The sequence below is a fragment of the Siphateles boraxobius genome, unplaced genomic scaffold (genome assembly GCF_051911475.1).
Source record: "Siphateles boraxobius isolate OS27281-9 unplaced genomic scaffold, OSU_SipBor_1 234, whole genome shotgun sequence".
NCBI classification, from domain to species: Eukaryota; Metazoa; Chordata; class Actinopteri; order Cypriniformes; family Leuciscidae; genus Siphateles; species Siphateles boraxobius.
In genome coordinates this window covers 347,501-362,500 of record NW_027508849.1, presented here as the reverse complement: position 1 = coordinate 362,500, position 15,000 = coordinate 347,501, and the positions used below count along the sequence as shown (strand labels likewise).

Here is a 15,000-nt window from a genome sequence, read left to right as displayed (position 1 = left end):
GGCCCTGGGTCACACACACACACACGCTCCAGCGCTGAGGCCCTGGCTCACACACACACACACCAGCTCCAGTGCTGAGGCCCTGGGTCACACACACACACACGCTCCAGCGCTGAGGCCCTGGCTCACACACACACACACACACACGCTCCAGCGCTGAGGCCCTTCTAGCCCATTGAGGAGGTTCTGGACAACCTTGAAAGCTTGGTTCTCCTCACTATCACCTCTCTTAAACGAGTAGGAGATCTGCAAGCGGTTGCACCTCGTGCTTGGAATTTGCACATGGCATTGTTAAAGCAGTCCTTCATCCTAGGCCAGGATACACGGTCCCCACTAATGTGGCCAGATCTATTGTTCTATGCCTATGTCCACAGAGCTGCCCTGTGCCGTAAACCTGGGGTGTGTTTCCTGTACAGCGCCGTAACTCGTGACTTCACTACTGTAGTGCGATGCATCGTTGAAGAAATCAACTAGCTAGTCACGACTGTTTCCCGAAACCATATTGTCACAAAGTGGTCGTTCAACTGTTGGTTAATGATGTCACGCAGGTGTTGGAGTAATAACTACTTTTAATGAATCTGTTTGAGGTCGAATTAATGTTAGATGTTTTGCTGTAAATCACAGACACAACATCTGAGGAACAATTCTAATTTTTCTCAGTTATTTTGCTTTATTTACAGATTAAATCTTAAGATCGTTCTTACACACTCGAGCACGTCCTGTTTCTAACCGCAGCTCGAGATCTGTCGCTCACACACACACCTCTGCGATGCTGCTTGCGAATGTTCATCAGAACAATGGTTTCGGGTAACACGGTGCTGATAACGACAGAACTTGTGACCATAGTTGGCGAACGATGCTTTCGGGAAACAGCCCTGAACAGCTGTTCGTATGTTGGGTCCCTGCATCTGTGGAGAATGAGCATGTGGCTGGTGAAACTATCCCACTCGATGAGAGCGGGATAGATGAGAGCTGGGAGCGCCTCCAAGCCCTTATTCCAGGAGAGGCTCTCCGGGCGTCTGTGGTGCTCCTCAGGGTGCTCCTCAAGGTGCTCCTCAGGGTGCTCCTCAATGTCCTCCTCAGGGTGCTCTTCAGGGTGCTCCTAAAGGTGCTCCTCAGGGTGCTCCTCAAGGTGCTCCTCAGGGTGCTCCTCAGGGTGCTCCTCAGGGTGCTCCTCAAGGTGCTCCTCAAGGTGCTCCTCAGGGTGCTCCTGAGGGTGCTCCTCAAGGTGCTCCTCAGGGTGCTCCTCAGGGTGCTCCTCGGGGTGCTCCTCAAGGTGCTCCTCAGGGTGCTCCTCAAGGTGCTCCTCAGGGTGCTCCTCAGGGTGCTCCTCAAGGTGCTCCTCAGGGTGGTCCTCAGGGTGCTCCTCAGGGTGCTCCTCAAGGTGCTCCTCAAGGTGCTCCTCAGGGTGCTCCTCAGGGTGCTCCTCAGGGTGCTCCTCACCGCACACATTCGTCAGGTTCTACTCTTTGGACCTGGACTCTACACCGGGGTCCCGTCTCGTCCTAGTGTTGCTCTTATGATTTCACAGTTGTCGCTATGCTGGCGTTGCTATAGCAACTGGGTCCGAACCAAAGTTCATGTTTTGATACATTTTATACATCGGTAAGTTTTGGTTTGGTTTCACATTGTAATTCTGCGAGCACACTAAAGAGCTTTACATGACATACTTGCATCCTGTCGTCATCATCTGTGTGGGCTGCAACTCGACACTCATTGGTTTGTAAACGGACGTGCGTCTGACGTCAGAGTGTTGTGATTCGGCGGGTAACTTTCACAAGAATAAATGAACAGACTCATATCGTTGCCATTATACTGTTATTATTACGGCATTACCGCCTGCAGCACCAGCTATACTCGAGGCGAGTTCAAACTCGCCAAATGAACGTCCTCGTTGAGCAAACATTTTATTAAAGCGTTTTATTTTATCGTCGCCGGCAGGAAAGCAGGAGAAGACTGCAAGCAATCTCGCGAGAACCACCGGAACTTCCTGTGAATGCTCTGAAAGTCCGAAACATACAGAACGTACATACAGCGTTCACACTAGAAACGAACCACACCTTTGTTCAGTTCGAACCGGACCGAGACTACCTCTTTTCGTCTGACCAAATTTCGTCTGTTTGGTCCGGTAGGTGTGAAAGGGCCCATAGACGTTATCAAAATGTTGTCAAAACGTTGTCAAAATAATTGTGGTTCGCATGGACAGATGAAAGCGATAAAAAAAAAATTTATTACACATTTTTAAGGCCAGGCAAGTAGTTTGTTGAGGTCAGTTTGTAGAGAAAGACTACACGCCTACACACATATATATTCAAACGCGCATATCTAAAGCCTGAACACGTAACACACGTACACGCCATCAGCATTTACACATATTCGTGCTTTGGAAGTTTGCGCAACGATTTTAACTTGTTTATTTTTTGATTATTCAACGCCTGTACCTTGGAACCCATTTCAATGTTTGTGTTCTTGAGCCGCAAGACACTGTTGTGCGGATGAGCGGCCTGAGCGCATTAAGGGTTTTCTGTTAGAACGGTGTCGTGTTAGCGGCCGCTAAGTTAATAACTAATGATATTTACAACGGAAGTGAATCAATCAAAACTAACTTTATCTGGACAATAACTTTATTCTAGAGCTCCTGTAAAGCCTAAACAATCTCTGTTACTTTAATTTCCTATTATCACTGTAAAGCTCCTTTGAAACCGTCCATATTGTTAAAAGTGCTGTATAAATGAAGGTGACTTGACTTATATACGTTCCCTTGAAAGGGAATGCCACGGTTATGACTGTAACCTCAGTTCCCTGAAGAGGGAACGAGACGCTGCGTCAACTTGCCATATCTTCTAATTGCCTGTCAGCGACTTCAGAGTTTTACGAAGCTAGCGCTGCTGTGTTTCGGGCAGCTTTATAGTGTCCTGGTTCATGACGTCACACGCCTCTGACGTTACGCCACACCATTGGACTAATTTCACATGTGTTTCAAGGCGTCATTGCGCGAAGCGTTCCCTCAGCTTCAATCAACGCAGCAGCGTCTTGTTCCGTCTTCAGGGAACCGAGGTTACAGTCGTAACCGAGGCGTTTTACATTATAGTAATATTTCACTGTTTTTACAGTATTTTTGATCAAATAAAAGCAGCTTTGGTGAGCAAAAGAGACTCTTTCAAAACATTAACAAATCTTGATTATTCAATTTTTTTTAATGATACATCATTTAACAGCAGATTTATGGGCTGTTTACACGACACCTTTTTCAACTAAAACGGACAACTTTTTATGCGTTTTGGCCGTTCGTTTACACAACAATGGCGTTTTGATGCCTGAAAACACAAGTTTTTGAAAACGGTCTCCGTGTAAACAACAAAAACGCGAATCTCTGAAGACGATGATGTCATGCACATCCGTATTGCGTGTTTAGTTTATAGTGTTTCATCGCCATCTACTGGCCTGGCAGCAGACTACAGCGTTTTTAGTCGTTTTCACAGATCTGTGTGTATGCGAAAAACTCAAAGGATAAACTTCTCCGTTTTAAGCATATCGTTGTCGTGTAAACGTACCCTTAGATACAAAATATCAAAACAAATGTCATTGATGGTAAATTAAGAAACACAAACACTTGATTTTACTCACAGTCTCCAGCGTCTTCATCGCGCTCCGTAAAAACTCCCCAAGGCTCTTCACGTCGATGAACCCATTATCTGCACAGAAGCAGGTGTGTGTGAGGTGTGTGAACTCCCCGTCAGGTGTGTGTGAGGTGTGTGAGCTCACCGTGGGGTGTGTGTAAGATGTGTGAGCTCCCCGTCAGGTGTGTGTGAGGTGTGTGAGCTCCCCGTCAGGTGTGTGTGAGGTGTGTGAACTCCCCGTCAGGTGTGTGTGAGGTGTGTGAGCTCACCGTGGGGTGTGTGTAAGATGTGTGAGCTCCCCGTCAGGTGTGTGTGAGGTGTGTGAACTCCCCGTCAGGTGTGTGTGAGGTGTGAGCTCCCCGTCAGGTGTGTAAGGTGTGTGAGCTCCCCGTCAGGTGTGTGTGAGGTGTGTGAACTCCCCGTCAGGTGTGTGTGAGGTGTGTGAGCTCCCCGTCGGGTGTGTGTGAGGTGTGTGAACTCCCCGTCAGGTGTGTGTGAGGTGTGTGAGCTCCTCGTCGGGTGTGTGTGAGCTCCCCGTCGGGTGTGTGTGAGGTGTGTGAGCTCCCCGTCGGGTGTGTGTGAGGTGTGTGAGCTCCCCGTCGGGTGTGTAAGGTGTGTGAGCTCCCCGTCAGGTGTGTGTGAGGTGTGTGAGCTCCCCGTCGGGTGTGTAAGGTGTGTGAGCTCCCCGTCAGGTGTGTGTGAGGTGTGTGAACTCCCCGTCAGGTGTGTGTGAGGTGTGTGAGCTCCCCGTCGGGTGTGTGTGAGCTCCCCGTCGGGTGTGTGTGAGGTGTGTGAGCTCCCCGTCAGGTGTGTCTGGGATGTCTGAACTCCCCGTCGGGTGTGTGTGAGGTGTGTGAACTCCCCGTCAGGTGTGTGTGAGATGTGTGAACTCCCCGTCAGGTGTGTGTGAGGTGTGTGAGCTCCTCGTCGGGTGTGTGTGAGCTCCCCGTCGGGTGTGTGTGAGGTGTGTGAGCTCCCCGTCGGGTGTGTGTGAGGTGTGTGAGCTCCCCGTCGGGTGTGTGTGAGGTGTGTGAGCTCCCCGTCGGGTGTGTGTGAGGTGTGTGAGCTCCCTGTCGGGTGTGTGTGAGATGTGTGAGCTCCCCGTCGGGTGTGTGTGAGGTGTGTGAGCTCCCTGTCGGGTGTGTGTGAGATGTGTGAGCTCCCCGTCGGGTGTGTGTGAGGTGTGTGAGCTCCCCGTCGGGTGTGTGTGAGGTGTGTGAGCTCCCCGTCGGGTGTGTGTGAGGTGTGTGAGCTCCCCGTCAGGTGTGTGTGAGGTGTGTGAGCTCCCTGTCAGGTGTGTGTGAGGTGTGTGAGCTCCCCGTCAGGTGTGTGTGAGGTGTGTGAACTCCCCGTCAGGTGTGTGTGAGGTGTCTGAGCTCCCCGTCGGGTGTGTGTGAGGTGTGTGAACTCCCCGTCAGGTGTGTGTGAGATGTGTGAACTCCCCGTCAGGTGTGTGTGAGATGTGTGAACTCCCCGTCAGGTGTGTGTGAGATGTGTGAACTCCCCGTCAGGTGTGTGTGAGATGTGTGAACTCCCCGTCAGGTGTGTGTGAGGTGTGTGAGCTCCCTGTCAGGTGTGTGTGAGGTGTGTGAGCTCCTCGTCGGGTGTGTGTGAGCTCCCCGTCGGGTGTGTGTGAGGTGTGTGAGCTCCCCGTCGGGTGTGTGTGAGGTGTGTGAGCTCCCCGTCGGGTGTGTGTGAGGTGTGTGAGCTCCCCGTCGGGTGTGTGTGAGGTGTGTGAGCTCCCCGTCGGGTGTGTGTGAGGTGTGTGACGTCGGGTGTGTGTGAGGTGTGTGAGCTCCCTGTCGGGTGTGTGTGAGATGTGTGAGCTCCCTGTCAGGTGTGTGTGAGATGTGTGAGCTCCCCGTCGGGTGAGTGTGAGGTGTGTGAACTCCCCGTCAGGTGTGTGTGAGGTGTGTGAGCTCCCCTTCAGGTGTGTGTGAGGTGTGTGAGCTCCCCGTCAGGTGTGTGTGAGGTGTGTGAACTCCCCGTCAGGTGTGTGTGAGGTGTGTGAGCTCCCCGTCGGGTGTGTGTGAGGTGTGTGAACTCCCCGTCAGGTGTGTGTGAGATGTGTGAACTCCCCGTCAGGTGTGTGTGAGGTGTGTGAGCTCCTCGTCGGGTGTGTATGAGGTGTGTGAGCTCCCCGTCGGGTGTGTGTGAGGTGTGTGAGCTCCCCGTAGGGTGTGTGTGAGGTGTGTGAGCTCCCCGTCGGGTGTGTGTGAGGTGTGTGAGCTCCCTGTCGGGTGTGTGTGAGATGTGTGAGCTCCCCGTCGGGTGTGTGTGAGGTGTGTGAGCTCCCTGTCGGGTGTGTGTGAGATGTGTGAGCTCCCCGTCGGGTGTGTGTGAGGTGTGTGAGCTCCCCGTCGGGTGTGTGTGAGGTGTGTGAGCTCCCCGTCAGGTGTGTGTGAGGTGTGTGAACTCCCCGTCGGGTGTGTGTGAGGTGTGTGAGCTCCCCGTCAGGTGTGTGGGAGGTGTGTGAGCTCCCCGTCAGGTGTGTGTGAGGTGTGTGAGCTCCCCGTCAGGTGTGTGTGAGATGTGTGAGCTCCCCGTCGGGTGTGTGTGAGGTGTGTGAGCTCCCCGTCAGGTGTGTGGGAGGTGTGTGAGCTCCCCGTCAGGTGTGTGTGAGGTGTGTGAGCTCCCCGTCAGGTGTGTGTGAGGTGTGTGAACTCCCCGTCAGGTGTGTGTGAGGTGTGTGAGCTCCCCGTCGGGTGTGTGTGAGGTGTGTGAACTCCCCGTCAGGTGTGTGTGAGGTGTGTGAGCTCCTCGTCGGGTGTGTGTGAGCTCCCCGTCGGGTGTGTGTGAGGTGTGTGAGCTCCCCGTCGGGTGTGTGTGAGGTGTGTGAGCTCCCCGTCGGGTGTGTGTGAGGTGTGTGAGCTCCCCGTCGGGTGTGTGTGAGGTGTGTGAGCTCCCCGTCGGGTGTGTGTGAGGTGTGTGAACTCCCCGTCAGGTGTGTGTGAGATGTGTGAACTCCCCGTCAGGTGTGTGTGAGGTGTGTGAGCTCCTCGTCAGGTGTGTGTGAGATGTGTGAACTCCCCGTCAGGTGTGTGTGAGGTGTGTGAGCTCCCCGTCGGGTGTGTGTGAGGTGTGTGAGCTCCCCGTCGGGTGTGTGTGAGGTGTGTGAGCTCCCCGTCGGGTGTGTGTGAGGTGTGTGACGTCGGGTGTGTGTGAGGTGTGTGAGCTCCCTGTCAGGTGTGTGTGAGATGTGTGAGCTCCCTGTCAGGTGTGTGTGAGATGTGTGAGCTCCCCGTCGGGTGTGTGTGAGGTGTGTGAGCTCCCTGTCGGGTGTGTGTGAGATGTGTGAGCTCCCTGTCAGGTGTGTGTGAGATGTGTGAGCTCCCCGTCGGGTGTGTGTGAGATGTGTGAGCTCCCTGTCAGGTGTGTGTGAGATGTGTGAGCTCCCCGTCGGGTGTGTGTGAGGTGTGTGAGCTCTCTGTCAGGTGTGTGTGAGATGTGTGAGCTCCCCGTCGGGTGTGTGTGAGGTGTGTGAGCTCCCCGTCGGGTGTGTGTGAGGTGTGTGAGCTCCCCGTCGGGTGTGTGTGAGGTGTGTGAGCTCCCCGTCGGGTGTGTGTGAGGTGTGTGAGCTCTCTGTCAGGTGTGTGTGAGATGTGTGAGCTCCCCGTCGGGTGTGTGTGAGGTGTGTGAGCTCCCCGTCGGGTGTGTGTGAGATGTGTGAGCTCCCCGTCGGGTGTGTGTGAGATGTGTGAGCTCCCTGTCAGGTGTGTGTGAGATGTGTGAGCTCCCCGTCGGGTGTGTGTGAGGTGTGTGAGCTCTCTGTCAGGTGTGTGTGAGATGTGTGAGCTCCCCGTCGGGTGTGTGTGAGATGTGTGAGCTCCCCGTCGGGTGTGTGTGAGGTGTGTGAGCTCACCGTCGCGGTCGAACTGAGTCCAGCTGTTGAGGAAGCCAGTGGCGGTCAGATCGCTGCAGAAACTCTCCATGACTGATGATCAGAGTCGAGCTCGAGCTCATCATGAGCATCAGCAGCTCCTCCTCTCCTCCGGGCAACAATTACACCCACATAATGATCCGTCACTGGAGACAACACACAATCACACACACAGAGCAAACCCACACACTCCACAGCTGCGCTGATCACGCAAAACTACATTCATCTCATGATCACACACACACTCAAACAGATAGAAGAATACAGAAGTGCATCAATAATTCATCAGATCCAAACAGGTTCCTCTAATCTAAACAGACCCAGACGACATCACACACACACACATGCACGCACACACACACACACGCACACACACATTACAATGAAAAAGATGGATGTTACTTTAAATCATTTTCACTTCTAGTAATATTTTTCTATACAAATAATCAAAGAAACAGCAAGTAATAACCCAGAGAACAGGGAACATTCTTCCGGTAACATTAATAGAACGTTTGTTCAGTTCTTTAATAATGTTAGCACAAAAACATTATTTTTACATCATTTCAGTTGGATGTTCATGTTCGTCTGATGTTTTTTAAATGTTGTTACTTTGATTCAGAACGTTCAGAGAACATTCAAATGTAACGTTCCATGATGTTTGAAGACATGATACGATGATTAATGTTTGCATAATGAAGAAAAAATGTTTTTAAGAACATTCAGAAATAATATTTCTTATATTTTTGTTAGCAGGGACATTAAATTAAACGTGAAGTTTTAAGTACAAAGACTGAAACAGTATTTTCTTGTAAAATGTCCAGTCTTTAATCTTTGTAAAAAATATTTTTCAAAGTTTTAAATAACAGTGTATATTAGACACTGAAGAACCCTTGAGATTATGACACTACTGAAAAATCAATGACTTCCATTTGTTTATAATAATCAAAATTGTTTTGATTTTATACTCCTTTTTAAAAAGTTGCTTACACACTTCAGAATCTCACCGCTGATGAATTACGTTTATAATTCCTCATATTTATTTTCCTGTGCTGTAATTATGACAATGATGATTGATTTCAAACTTTTTTATTAACAAACACTGGGAAGTGTTTGTGTTAAAGTGACGAACTACAGTTGATTTATTGATTCCAGAAAATCCCAGATTCTGATTGTTTGATCTTGAATAAAAGGCACAGGGTTATTATAATTACCTGAATCCATAACAAAACATATCGTTACAGGAAATAAATGAAATAACAATAACTACAATAAAACTAACCATAATTTGATGAACTAATAAATGAAATAAAAATGTATGTAAACTATATTGATATATTTAAAAAAAAAAAAAAAAATTTAAATAAAAACTGATTCAAATGTTTAAAAAAAGACTATAACTGTATCTCAATAATACTGTTATAACACTGGATGAGAGCAAAATACAATTTGATTTTTTGTGTTTTTAACATAATTTTTAATATATATTTTCAATTTGATAAATATTTTAAGTCATCTTGCAAGTTTTTTGAGGCCCCTCGTTGAGGAGCACTGATCTAGCTCATAATCCTGCATTCAGGTTTAACTAGAAATGATTTAATTATGCAAAAAAACAAAAAGAAATGATTTAATATTTTAAAACATATAAAGTACAGTAGAAGCCACTGCAGTGTCAGACATCAGCCAATCAGAAGTGATCACGCGCTGTGATTGGCCGGAGTGGCCGAGGGGAGGGACTTGGTGCGCTGGCGCTCGGTGTCGCCTTCCTCTGGGTCGGTCCGGGAATGAACGCAGGAGATGGAGCGGCTGACGCTCAGTGTGTGTGAGGTGTGTGTGTCGAACACAGGAGACTCAGGAGCTGCAGGCACAACCAACAGTCAGTATCAGCGGAAGACTTTCTGATATGAATTACACATCATGAAACTCACGGGGGGCAGATGAGGCTCCTCCCTCTGTGCAGTGACTGACAGGACCCGGCTCCGCCCCCTCGGTGACCGACAGCATCGGCAGAGCAGGGGATTCTGGGACATGATCCAAATGAGGAGGAACTGACGACAGAAGACATGACTGAGTCAGAGGACAGTGTGTGTGTTGTGAGTGTGTTTGTGAGTGAGTGAGTGTGTGTGTGTGTGTGTGTGAGTGTGTTTGTGAGTGAGTGAGTGAGTGAGTGAGTGTGTGTGTGTGTGTGTGTGTGTGTGAGAGAGAGAGAGAGAGAGAGAGTGTGTGTGTGTGTGTGAGTGTATGTGTGTGTGTGTGTGTGTGTGAGAGAGAGAGAGAGAGAGAGAGAGAGAGAGAGAGAGAGTGTGTGTGTGTGAGTGAGTGTATGTGTGTGTGTGTGTGTGTGTGTGTGTGTGTGTGTGTGTGAGTGTGTTTGAGTGAGTGTGTGTGAGTGTGTTTGTGAGTGAGTGTGTGTGTGTGTGTGTGTGTGAGAGAGAGAGAGAGAGAGAGTGTGTGTGTGTGTGAGTGAGTGTATGTGTGTGTGTGTGTGTGAGTGTGTTTGTGAGTGAGTGTGTGTGTGTGTGTGTGTGTGTGTGTGAGAGAGAGAGAGAGAGAGAGAGAGAGTGTGTGTGTGTGTGAGTGAGTGTATGTGTGTGTGTGTGTGTGTGTGTGTGTGTGTGAGTGTATAATAATAATAATGCATTTTATTTAAAAGCGCCTTTCTGGACACTGAAGGTCGCTGTACAAAGTAAAACACCAGAATATGTCAAATTAATCAAGAGAATAAAAAAAAAAAAAAACATAGCACAAATACAAGTAAACAGGACAATGGATGTTTCACAGTAAATAAGATATTTTGAACAGGTAAGTCTTGAGTATGGTTCTGAATTCTGTGAGCGAGTTTATGTTCCTAATGTGAGATGGAAGAGAGTTCCACAGTTTGAGTGCAGAGCAGCAGAAGGCTCTGCTCCCCATAGTACTGAGGCGGACAGAAGGAACAGAGAGATGAGTGGAAGAAGAAGATCGAAGAGTACGGGACAGGGTAACAACATGGAGGAGATCAGAGATGTAAGGAGGAGCAAGATTATGGATGGCCTTGTAAGTAAGCACGAGAATTTTGAACTCAATTCTACGTTGAACCGGTAGCCAATGTAATTGTATAAGAATAGGAGTAATATGGTGAGAAAAGGGAGGTTTGATTATAACACGTGCTGCCGAATTCTGGACCAACTGAAGCTTATGTAGGGTTTTATGAGGGAGACCAAAAAGAAGAGAATTACAGTAGTCAATAAGTAAAGTAACGAGGCTTTGAACAAGGATGGAAGCAGAGTCAATGGTAAGGGAAGGGCGGAGACGGTTGATATTACGGAGATGGAAATAAGCTGACCGTGTGATGCTATTAATGTGAGATTGAAAAGATAATGTACTGTCGAGGATGACACCCAGACTCTTAACCTGAGGGGAGGGGAAAACTGCGGTATCATCAATTAGGAGAGAAAAACTGTCAAATTTAGAGAGTGTATTTTTAGTGCCAATGACAAGAAGTTCTGTTTTATCAGGGTTCAATTTTAAGAAATTAGAACTTAACCAGGATTTTATTTCTTGTATGCATGAGATGAGGGAAGAGGGAGGAAATATGGAATTTGGTTTACTGGAAAGGTAGAGCTGGGTGTCATCCGCGAAACAGTGAAATTGAATGTTAAATCTACGGAAAATATTGCCAAGTGTTAAAATGTATGTGATGTAGAGGATTGGCCCCAGGACAGAGCCCTGTGGCACGCCTGAGGTAACTGGAGACAGCTGGGAACTAAAGGATTTGATAGTGATGAACTGAGTGCGTCCGGATAGGTAGGACTGAAACCAATGTAAAGGAGTGTTAACAATGCCAATGGAGGATAACCTATGAAGGAGAATGGGATGAGAAATTGTGTCAAAGGCCCAACTCAGATCAAGGAGAACCAGGATGGATAACAGATCAGAATCAGCTGCAATGAGAAGATCATTAGTTATTTTGAGGAGTGCAGTTTCTGTGCTATGTAGTGGACGGAATCCAGACTGAAAAGGTTCATAGAGCGAGTTGTGGGTGAGGTAAGTTGAGCAGCAACAATTTTTTCTTAAGTTTTAGAAATGAAGGGTAAATTAGAAATGGGACGAAAATTATTGAAAATATTTGGACCTGAACCAGGCTTTTTAAGTATCGGAGTGACAGCAGCAGACCTAACCCTAACCCTAACCCTAAGAGTGAAGGAACAATAAGTGGTAAGAGATGCATGTATAATGATGGAAATAAGGGGGAGCAGGGAGGGAAGGCAAGATTTAACCAAACTAGAGGGAAGGGGATCTAACAAACAGGTAGAAGGCTTAGACTTACGAATTGTTTCAGCGATCTCAGAGAGACTGGGAAGTTGGAAAATGGATAATAATTGTAATGGTTGGGGAGGATCATATGAGGAAAAGGGAAGAATGTTAGGATCAATGTGACAATGGATGTCAAGAAGTCATTACAAGTGGCAGTAGAATACATGTGCGAAGGAAAAGAATCAAGTGGCTGGTGAATCTTATTAAGTATGGAATACAGTGACTTAGTGTTGTCTCTATTGGAGTTAATTAGACCAGAGTAATAATGTGATTTAGTTTTTGCAATTGAGTCCTTATAATGCGATATATGAGCTTTATGCATTTCTTTATGGATAGTGAGACCAGTTTTCCTGTAAAGGCGCTCGAGCAGTCTGGATTTAGTTTTCAAAGTCCGGAATTGAGGAGTGAACCAGGGAGCAGACTGAGTGAAAGAAACCGAACGAGATTTAACTGGAGCAAGAGAGTTTAAAATAAAAGCTAATTGATCATTATAGTGAGTAACCAGGTCATCCGGTAAGGAGTTATTGACCAGCAGGGGAATATTATCAATGCAGGCGGAGAGAGTATCAGGATTAATGTCCTTGATATTCCTAAAGGAGATAGACCGGGTTGGTTTGGTAGAGAAGAGCTGAAGTATAAACACTAAAAGAAATAAAAAAATTATCGGTGATAAGGAGATTGTCAATTGCACAGTTAAAAGGAGTAAGTCCAGAGCAGCACAGTAAATCCAGACAGTGACCTTTGGAATGAGTTGCACAATTATTGTATTGACTAAATCCAAAGCTGCCCAGACAAGATGAGAAGTCTTTGGTGAGAAGAAGATTGCTATTGTCCAAATGAATGTTAAAGTCCCCAAGCACTATTACATTAGATTAGAGTGTAGATAAGTAAGTGAGCAAAGTCGAAAATTCAAGCAAAAAGTCCTTGTGTGGCTTAGGGGGACGGTAGACTGATGTGATGATCGTTAGGGGTTGGTCCTTGTAATATAAAAACCAAAGACTCCGGCAAGACTTTCCATTTCTCGCGATGAATTATCGCGAAACCTCCTCCGTGAGAACCGCGTGGTTTGCAAAGGTAAACAAACCCCGGAGGAGTAGCGTCATTAATTTGGGAAAAGTCATTTGGCTGTTGCCAGGTTTCAGATAAACACATAAAATCAAGGTCACGATCATTGATGAGATCGTGAATAAAATTACCCTTTCCAGTGAGAGAGCGAAAATTAAGGAAGCCAAAGTTGACGGTAGTGTTGCCACATCCATATGTGGTATTAGCCGACCTGGCTAGGCTGGCCAGCGAAGAATGATCAGCTGCCCGGCTGGAATTCCTGTGAGGACGACGGCGAGAAGTGGACCAGAAGGATTTAATTGCAGTGGACTTTCCATAGTGATAGTTCCTACGTGACCCGCGGTGGATGTATCTCCGGCGGAAAGGATGAACGCTGACCATATCGGGATGTAGTGGAGCCGATCGAGATCCAGGTAGATGGCGAATCCAGAGGAGTTCGGCGACTGAATACTGGTACAGACCAGCAACAGGTTGGTGGAGGATTATTGATAGAATCCAGATGAGTGCAAACCAGACGTAGATAACGTTGGTCCCCATGGTAAGACGTTTCAGGAACAGAGCAAAGTAGAAGCCAGAGGTAGATACGTGTTCTCTCACTAAGCATTAATGGTCGGATGAGTGAAAATCCATAATCCAGTAATACAAGTACAAAATCAAAGCTTAAAGCATTAAAAATTCACCGTATGTATGTGTGTGTTTGTGAGCAAGTGTGTGTGTGTGTGTGTGTGTGTGTGTGTGTGTGTGTGTGTGTGTGTGTGTGACTCACTGATGCAGTCAGAGGTGCTGAACGACACGGATGGACGGCTGGAGCGGTGCTCTGATGACGGTGTGTGTTCAGCTGTGTGTGTGTGTGCAGGTGTGTGGGTGTCTTCAGGTGTGAGTTTGTGTTCAGGTGTGTGTGTGTGTTGAGGTGTGTGTTTGAGTTTTCTGGCTGCAGGTTCATCTTGAGCCTCTTTCTGGACGGCTGGTGTCGTGTGTCCACGATCTCCACCTGCTCAATCACAGACTATAACTTAATAAAATAAAAACTGAGAAAGCCTGACCAGACAGTTCTGAAGTATTGTGAAGTAGTTTTAAAGGGGTTATATGTAGAATTCAGAAACCCTTGATATTGGTGACACCTGTGGGTGACCATTAAGTGAACTGCAGCAGCACTTGCGATGCAGGTGCTAGCGTACTCTAGAGGGTTGCTAGGGTGTTGCTATGGGGATGTTTTGCAGTGAGATTGTATTCTTAGTGGTTTCTAAGAAGTTCATAGGGTGTTGCTATGTGGTTGCTACAGCGTGGTGTTCTGGGAGGTTATTAGGGTGTTGCTATGCAGGTGCTAGGATATTCTGGGTGGTTGCCAGTGTGTTGCTATGGGGTTGTTTTGCAGTGCTGTGGTGTTGTTGGTGGTTTCTAAGAAGTTGCTAGGGTGTTGCTATGTGGTTGCTACAGCATGGTGTTCTGGGAGGGTGCTAGGGTGTTGCTATGCGGTTGCAATGGCCTTCTGTCAGTAACTTTACACATCAACATCATCATCATCATCTTAAACACACAATAACCTCACCTTCATCAGGAGCTTCAGCTTTGGATGCTGCAGATGGAGACACCCCTGCCTGCGAGTGACATCATCATCATCAGCTCATGTTTACGTCACAAGGGTTATCAGTGGTTTCTAATCAAATCTATATGTGATCAGACTGAATATGATCATAGTGTTGACGAGCGTGTGAAACCCACCTTCTTCCGCTTCTCTTGTTTGGCCCGTATCTCCGCCAGCAGCAGGTCGTTGCCGAGCACCTGCGCGCCCATGTGACGCCCCGTCAGCGGACTGCCCCGCTTGACGCCCTCCTGCACGTGACCTTTGACCTCATGCACAACAGGCTCCGGGGTCACGACCGTCTCTGGGGACGGGGCATCTTTTTCCGCTGTTGTCACGGAGACCGTTGTCATTGTTGTCGCAGTTGCCAAGGCACCGGGGGTGGGGCTGGTGGGCGTGGCTTTGGTGGAGGAGCGATGCTTGATGAGGCTGAAGAAGCCGCTCAGCCGAGAGTCTCTGCTCTTCTCTGTGTCCGCGGCAGGCGCTCTGCACCCAGCAGGAAGAAGCCGTCATTCCACCGTCTAGCTTAACTACCCAGCAAGCAATTTTGCTTTTAAAAG

The 15,000-nt window shown here is 48.0% G+C and overlaps 2 protein-coding genes across 2 annotated transcripts in view; both read right to left on the bottom strand.

Moving 5' to 3' along the window:
• LOC143748445 (secretagogin-like) overlaps positions 1-7,828 on the bottom strand; it is an 18,107-nt gene extending 10,279 nt beyond the window's left edge. The window contains exons 1-2 of the mRNA XM_077240487.1: positions 7,483-7,828; positions 3,628-3,695 (exon numbers count right to left, since the gene is read on the bottom strand). Of these exons, the coding sequence (XP_077096602.1) occupies positions 3,628-3,695; positions 7,483-7,552 (138 nt within the window). The 5' untranslated portion in view covers positions 7,553-7,828. The remainder of the gene's footprint in view (positions 1-3,627; positions 3,696-7,482) is intronic.
• A 742-nt stretch (positions 7,829-8,570) lies between these two features.
• LOC143748449 (F-actin-uncapping protein LRRC16A-like) overlaps positions 8,571-15,000 on the bottom strand; it is a 46,504-nt gene continuing 40,074 nt past the window's right edge. The window contains exons 33-37 of the mRNA XM_077240490.1: positions 14,581-14,926; positions 14,408-14,456; positions 13,625-13,849; positions 9,426-9,545; positions 8,571-9,355 (exon numbers count right to left, since the gene is read on the bottom strand). Coding sequence (XP_077096605.1) covers positions 9,195-9,355; positions 9,426-9,545; positions 13,625-13,849; positions 14,408-14,456; positions 14,581-14,926 — 901 coding nt within the window. The 3' untranslated portion in view covers positions 8,571-9,194. The remainder of the gene's footprint in view (positions 9,356-9,425; positions 9,546-13,624; positions 13,850-14,407; positions 14,457-14,580; positions 14,927-15,000) is intronic.